The sequence below is a fragment of the Tauraco erythrolophus genome, chromosome 2, assembly GCF_009769465.1.
Source record: "Tauraco erythrolophus isolate bTauEry1 chromosome 2, bTauEry1.pri, whole genome shotgun sequence".
In the NCBI taxonomy this organism is placed as follows: domain Eukaryota; kingdom Metazoa; phylum Chordata; class Aves; order Musophagiformes; family Musophagidae; genus Tauraco; species Tauraco erythrolophus.
In genome coordinates this window covers 58,886,086-58,894,033 of record NC_141466.1, presented here as the reverse complement: position 1 = coordinate 58,894,033, position 7,948 = coordinate 58,886,086, and the positions used below count along the sequence as shown (strand labels likewise).

Here is a 7,948-nt window from a genome sequence, read left to right as displayed (position 1 = left end):
CTCCGCCAGGCACCGTCGCCGCTGCGGCGCCGGGTGGGTGGGGAACGGGCGAGCATGGCCGCCGCCGCCGCCGCCGGGGAGCGCGGCGAAGCGGCGCCGAGAGAGGAGGGAATGGTCGGTGCCGGCGAGGAGAAGGAGGAGGAGGAGGACGACGGGGAGGAGAATATCCTGTACGACCTGCTGGTTAACGCCGAGTGGCCTCCGGAGACGGAGGTGCAGGTGCGTGTGGCTGCGGCACGGCCGGGCTGCGGGGGAGGGGACCGGCCACGTCGGCGCGGGCGGGTGTGCGCCGCGTTGCCCCGGGGCTGGGCAGCCCTAGGCGGGAGGAGGCCGCCGGCCCCGAGCGCCGTGGGACGGGCTGCAGCCTCCAGGGAGGCTCGCTGGCCTGCCCGCCCCGTTCCTGACGGGCACAGGAGCGGGGAGGGCAGCGGGGGCGAGCGCTAAACGTGTCCCTGCGCTCATCCTGCGCCTGTCATGGTCCCCTGTCGTTTAATTTCCGCGTTGTCGCTCGTGTTTGTGCCGCCTGGGATGCCTGGAAGTCTTTTTTGCTCCTTATCTGTGAACAATGTGTACCAAGTTTTACTGTAGAGCTGATACGAGGGAAGCTGTGATGAAGTCAGGTTGGATGAGGCTTTGAGCAACCTGGTGTAGTGGAAGGTGTCCCTGCCCATGGTAGGGGGTTGGAACTAGATGATTTTTGAGGTCCCTTCCAACCCTAACCATTCTATGATTCTGTAAGTCCAGGTCTCATCTCCAGCAGCAGATGTACTGAGAGCGATGGAAGCTGTCCTGCTGAAAACAAAGTCCTTATCGAGCTTACCTTACATGAGGAAAACTGGATCCCTCTCTAGATTTGTATATCAGAATGATTGCACATGTATTTTCAGGAGAGGGTTAAAAGAAAGAAACGTATCATTTCGTGTCTACAAGGCATACAAATGAATGTCAAAGCTTAAAAGATGGGAAAACATCATTCTTGTATTAAAAGGTTTTGCTTGCTTCTATCTGTTCTTTTTTGTGGGTCAGTGGAAAAGCTGAGAAGCTCTTTCATCTTTTCTTTTTTTTTTTTTCTTCTTTTCCCCTGCAGTGTGTTGGGCTACCTGCTTCTGTGTTTACTCTTGTCTGATTTGGACATAGCGGATGCGAGCAATGTGGTGTTATTTCTTTCTTGTAGTGGCCTTCAAGTCCACTGCACTTGTTAATGCACTTCCCACTAAAAGTAGATTATGGAAGTATTTGAACAAGGTTTTGTGCTTAATGGGAACCTCTGAACAGAGGAGATGTAAAAACGTCATAGGTGGAAGAATGTACGTGTTCATTCTGCACTAAAGCCATTCTCATAAAAATACCATTTTATTTGTCAGAAAGACACTTTTATTTTGTTTCTGTTGTGGTTTAACTCTGGCTGGCAACTAAGCACTACACAGTTGCTTGCTCACTACCCCCCAGTGGGATGGCGGAGAGAATCGGAAGGGTAAAAGTGAGAAAACTCATGTGTTGAGATAAAGACAGTTCAATAGGTATAACAAAAGCTGTTCGCATGGGCAAAGCAAGGAATTCATCCACTACTTCTCATCTGTAGGAAAGCAGGGCTCCATCACACATGGTCAGTTACTTTGGAAGACAAATGCCATCACTCTGAACGTTCCCACTTCCTTCTTCTTCCCGCAGCTTTATATTGCTGAGCATGACATCATATGATGTGGAATATCCCTTTGATCAGTTGGAGTCAGCTGTTCCAGCTGCATCCCCTCCTAACTTCCCCACCCACTGGTGGGGTGGTGTGAGGAGCATAAAAAGTGTGTAAGCACTGCTCAGCAGTAACTATAACATTGCTGTATTATGGACACTTTTTTGTCACGAATCCAAAACATAGCTCCATACTAGCTACTTCGAAGAAAATTATCCCAGCCAAACCCAGCACAGTTTCTCTTTATCTGTAAATCTGCAGTTGCAGCAACAGGCATAAGTGTTTGGAAAACACGATTGCAATGTTACCAACTACTAACTTTATAGATTGTTCATATAGATGAGCAGGCAGTTGCACCTATTTTTATTTAACTGTGTTTTAAGAGACGGTAAATAGCATTTGTTTCTGGTAACATACAAAAGCGATTTACATGTCTGCAAACCATGAGGAGGAGTTAGGTGTGGTGGCACAAGACTGTGGTTCTACGGCTGCGTTAAGGGGGTACACTTCCAACAAGTATCCCTTCTCTTCCACTGCCGTTACTCTTCTTGAAGTTGTGTGTGGTAACTTGATCAAAGAACTGATCAGTCTGAGAAAAAGTTGTGTTGTTTCATCTCCTGTTCGTAGCTGGTCGCTCAAGTACTCATGTAGGTATCAAGGCTGAGTTAAGTGTGAGACCTCCTGTTAGTGGCAGCAAGAATTCTGCTTGTCAACTTAAGCAAATGGTACAGGCTATTTTAAACTTGGTATTTCTTGCTTAGTTTCTTTATTTTTCAAGATAGTTCCCATTCTGAATGGCAGAAATAGGAAGACTTGAAAATACTACGCTATGTAGTTTGTCTGGATTTACGTCCTTGAAGACTGTCAGTAGCCAAGGACGCTTCTGATATTCTTTTTGTAGTTTTAGTGGGAAATTGATTTTACACTGACATACATAGGCAAGCAAATCATCAGCATGATTCAGTTTTTGCCTTGAGTTGCCTTAACAGTGATAGTATTTGGGTGATTGTGACTTTCCCTTTGGAATATCTGTTTCTTTAATCCTGGTTTATTCACACTGTTCAGAAAAAGTCACAAAACACTGCCTGCCTTACTTCTTGTAGAACTGAATGGTTTGGGATGAGTGAGATGAGGGACAGCAGAAGGGGAAAGGAAGTTGAATGCTGCACTGGGAAATCAAATGTCTTCCTATGCAGTCATCTAGGATACAAAGCAGGGCCTTAAAACAAACTTGTCACAGGTGTCTATTGACTTGGTTTTATTTTTCTGTTATATCTAATTTGGGATGATACATTTTTAATTGCAATTTAATTGTAATTATGGTCCTTGGAAGATGAACCCTGTGATGGTGGCCTGAATTTCTTAAGTTGGAACTCAAAATGAGCTTTAATTTTGGTTCTTCTTAGTATTCTCATTCACCTGTGTTGAATTTCTCAAGAATAATTTTTTCTTTTGGGAGGGGGGAAATAACATATTTTTAAAGAACACATGCAAGAAACTGACAATGCCAGAGAAGACAGTGGTGTGGAAATCAAGCAGTCTGTATTCAGTGTAGTGATGCGATTGTATATATTGCACTGTTTGGGAACCCAAAAGTATAGAACGAGAATAAAAGGAATAACTGAGTAGTTGACCAGTGAAAATAATGAACGAGGCAGTGGTTGTGGAGGAGATTGCAGAGGACGACTCGTGGAATCACTTGTGAAAATACAGGTAGACTAAACTTTTCCTTTTTTCCAGTAGACATCTGCTGTCCGTATTGTGAAATGTATTGACTGTATCGATTGATTCTGAGGAGTTTTTTCGTTGCCATCTATTGTTTTGAGATTTTTCCAATACCCTCCTCCCTCTCCCCCCTCGCTCTGCTCCCCTGCCTCAGCTTGCTGGGTGTGCAAAAAAATCCAAAACTAAGTGGGTGTCTCGTCAATGATGAAGTTACTTAGGTTTTATTTCTGGAATGCTCTACTGAAGGAGAACTTGAAGTTGTTTTCCCAAATGGGAATGAACTAAAAAAGAAATATAGCAGATCTGGTAGCCGTTGCTGTTGCTGAGGTGATAGGAATATATTGTAAAAAGTAAAATTCAGGTCTTCGGAATATAATACTAAACCAGCTTTGTGAAGGGTTGAAGATGTGTGGAATAGGAGCCTGTATTTAGGCTCAGGAGTGGACACTAAGTATTGAAAAGAATTATTATTTTTTTTCTTCTATATGGGCATACTCTGGAATTTTGGTTCATTTGTGTGTCTTTCAGTGTTTGCTGCTCTATAACTGGGAGTGAGAGGTCTGAATATTTCAGTTAACAATTAATGATCTGCTCTATGTATTCTATACTGAAGGGAGGAGGAAATTAATTCATTACCTACTTTAATGCTCAGTTTGTGATGCTCTAATATTTTTTCACTAGAAAACTGCAAGCATGACTGCTTATTTTGAAGATTTGCGTGGAATGCCTTCCTTATTGGTTATGTTTCTTGTCTTCTTAGTTTAATCCCTTTTTCTTACTTCCTTGTTGGCAAATAATTTTACCTCTTCTTATAGTTAAGAATATACATCCTGTGTTGTTTTGTATTTCTTTTTTTCTGTGTTTGGAGAGTGCTTTCATTTATATAGTGAGCATAGTGTTCCCCCTGCCTCCTGTTAAGTAGGGCAAGATTCTTGGAAAGGCTGCGTGAGTAGGGGTGGTGACCTGAATGGCTGTGTTACCTGGTACAAATCGAGGTAAAGAGTTTTACTTCTGAAGTTATTTTGTTCTTCTAAATATTTCTGAAACTTTCATGAGCAGTCTTTATGTAGTTTCTATTAGTGTAGTATGTTGAACACGAATTGCTTCGACTTTTGTGCACTACAGTTCAATCTGTTCAATTCGTTTGGCATAGAAAGAATGATTTATAATACCTTGCAGGATAACATAGTCAGAAGCCAATGTCTTTTGTTACTATCCAAAGATCAAGGCAGAGCTGAATCAATAGACAATCTGTGCTATGTTTTGTTTATTACAGCTTGGCACTTAAAATATTTGGCTTTATAGCCTGTTTTAGCTTACGCAGTTAAATTACTCACTATATGAAGTTGCAAGTAATAGAAAATACATAAGGAACTCGTAGGCTAGCAGGCAACTTAAATTTCATCAGCGAATATATGTATGAATGTTAAATTTAAGTTGAAATGTATAACATAGTGTTTGACCATTATTGCTCTAATTGCAGCCAAGAGGCAACAGAAAACATGGTGCATCATTTATCATCACTAGAGCAATTACAGGTAAATATGACTTGTTCTTATGTTCATGACTCATAAGAATGCTGTGTGGATTGCTTGTAAAATTTACGATTTCTCCTCTTTAGGGTGACTAACGTAATGGGAATAGAGTGCAGGATGTGTTTTCAGGAAGATATTTTCTGATTATCGATATTGCTGTGTTATTTTTATGTCATTTTTATGAGCTTTCTTGCTTCTGCTAGCTTATTGGGACAAACTTCTAAGCCATACATCTAAGAAGTTTAAAAGCTCTGTTGTGCTTTGCAAAATGTTCTTGAGTTTTTTTTTTTTCTCTAGCAGCTCTTATATTGGGCCGTTTGCCAATTAGAGACTTCTACAAGGAAGCTTTACATTATGGTCATCTTACATTGCCATTCAGGACTTGGTTTATGCAGTAAATTGCATTTTCATCCAGTAGGAATTTCTCTTACAATTTACAAAGATGTGTAGTGATTTTTTTGATCTGCCTTTTGCTTTTACTGTAATGTAAGTATTCACCGGCCAAAGATAGAGTGTTTTTCCCTTATTACCTTTTTTTTTTTTGTGAGAATTTCTGAGATTCTGTGTGCAGTAAGCTGGAGAATATTTTTAAAATGCTGGATATATAATTTCTGCCTTTTTTTTTGTTGTAGGTCCTGCATTGTTTGTGCTCCGATACATCTGGTACAGGTAGGTTTGATTAAAATAATGGTAATATTTTTATAGCTTTTTAATTTGATGGAGAGTTATTTTAATGACAGTAACAGTTTAATGAGCAACACTCATGCGATTTGTAAATTTAACTTCTGATTCAAAAGGCACTTAAATGGTCCCAGATACGTATTGGGATAAATATAGTGTTCCTGGAGAATTTGAAGATACCAGTTCTACCTTTCCAGGGTATTCTGTTGTTTTTGAGATGTATGGAAAGGAACATTAATGTCGCTCCCTGTGAAACAATACTATACTTGAATTCAGCAGGCAATGCTGTTTTCTCTATTGCTGATGTTCTACCTTATTGTGTTCCCCCTCCTGCCTTTTTTTTTTCACTTTGAGTGGTATTTGTGGGTTCCATACCATCGTTTAAGTCTGGTTGTAAGGATTCAGTTGCAGACAGAATTAACTTATTCCCCTGCCCCAGTAGTCACATTTAAAGTCTGATTTCTAGCTTTTATAATTGATTCTAGTTGCTATTTTAATATATTTAATAAAAGTGGCTGGGAAGGGAGCTCAGAAGACCTCTAGTTTAAAGTCCTGCTAAAAGCAGGGAGAACGTTGAATTCAAACTAGATTCTTCAGGGCTCTCTCCAGATGAATCTTGAAAACCTTCAAGGATGGAGATCCCAAAGCCTCTCTGGGCAGCCTGCTCCAGTGCCTGACTGTCTTCATGGTGAGGAATTCTCTTCCCTATGTCAGCTTGGAACCTCCTTTGTTTTAGGTTGATCATAGTTTCTTGTGCTCCTGCCATGCACCTTAGTGGCTCCCATCTTGTTGGTCACAGCCTAGGTGTCAGCTGCTGTTTCATCCCTTGAAGCGTGTAGGCCTGCGTGTAGGGCAAGTGCTCCAGTCCCCTGACCATCTTGGTTGTCCTCCGTTTTATTGGTGTACTTTTTGTAGTGGGGGAGCTCAAAACTGGCTGCTGCTGAGAAAATAAAGAGTCGTGAGTAAATAACCAGTTCCCTTAATATGTGGATATGATTCTGTTTATACAAACAAGGATGTTGTTAGCCTTCATTGTTGGCAGGGTGCAGTGTTGATTCATGTTTAGTTGCTAAAACCTCCCAGGTGATTGATGGTTGCCTTAAAGCTAAGCTGGGTGTCATGTGCATCTCGGGTACTGCTTTTGTTAGGTGCAAGTTCTGATTTAGCCTAATGTTTTTGTTATTTCAGCCCTGCAAAGTTTTCTCTTCCCACTGGACTGGTTCGTCTAGTTAGTAAGCAGATCAATTGGCACCTAGTACTTGCAAGGTAACCAGCTTACATGCTTCTTCCTGTTAATGCTTCTTCTCCTCCCTTCACCATCCCCATTGGTAAAAATGCTGAGTTCCTATTGCGCTGAAGTTATGTTGTTCTTTTTGGTCAAGAGAAATACTGGAGGCTTTCACAGGGAGCCTTGGGAACGAAAGGTCAGTCTGGTACCTGGGGATTTCCACGCTGCTTCACTTCATTTAGTGCATCTCTCACTCAGGTCTGAATGTCCTTCTAGCTTTTGAGGCAAAGTGGCTTGCAGTGCAATCCTTCTCTTTGGATCAGATTCAGGACTTGAGTTTGATCAGTTAAAGACCTATAACTTGGTAGCATATATAATATACATTGCTTATTTTAAAGTTTGTGGAAAGTGAATGCATACCCTCAAGACTTATCTACTACTGTATGTGTAGAGGAGAAGTGAAAGTTCCAAGGCTAGAAAGAGCTGTTCTGCATTAATTTTAGCAGCATCAGTGAGATCACTGGCTTTTAAAAACAAACATAAATATGTACAGAAAAAGGGTTCAATGACATGAAAGTAGTATGGAATGTTTTAGTGTGTTATGTATTGTCACTGAATATGATCAGTGGTTCAGCAAGAGCTCTGTACTGTTGAGAGAGATGGTGGTACTTTGAGGGAAATGGTGATCCCTTTTGATGCACAACATGCCGGTTGCAGTGTTGTATGTTAGGTACAAAGACAGGAGACCTGCTCCTGAGGATATGGCGTAACTTACTGAAGTATGATAGTTCTTTATTCCAGATAAAGCAGTACATAGTTTCAGATATTGCTGTTATAAAATTACCCATAAGCAACATTTATTCTGACCTCTCATGCAGCAAGATTTTAGATATTGTTTTTGTTTTCTTAGTGCTACTAGAAAAGAATTTCAGCGATGTGAAGGGAGTGTTAATATAGCACTGATTTTTTTTTTCCTGTTTTTGCATAAAAATTGATATATCCCAATTTGTTTTGGTTCATGAAAGAGGAAATTAATATCTAACCTTGCAGAAAAGCACTTAGAGCTCTGCTGCGCGTTCCATAAGGACT

General features: G+C 41.1%; 1 protein-coding gene across 1 annotated transcript in view; it reads left to right on the top strand.

Moving 5' to 3' along the window:
• The first annotated feature begins 90 nt into the window (after window positions 1-90).
• NBAS (NBAS subunit of NRZ tethering complex) overlaps window positions 91-7,948 on the top strand; it is a 189,876-nt gene continuing 182,018 nt past the window's right edge. Inside the window, exons 1-4 of the mRNA XM_086631399.1 lie at window positions 91-219; window positions 4,899-4,953; window positions 5,583-5,619; window positions 6,820-6,897. Coding sequence (XP_086487525.1) covers window positions 112-219; window positions 4,899-4,953; window positions 5,583-5,619; window positions 6,820-6,897 — 278 coding nt within the window. The 5' untranslated portion in view covers window positions 91-111. The remainder of the gene's footprint in view (window positions 220-4,898; window positions 4,954-5,582; window positions 5,620-6,819; window positions 6,898-7,948) is intronic.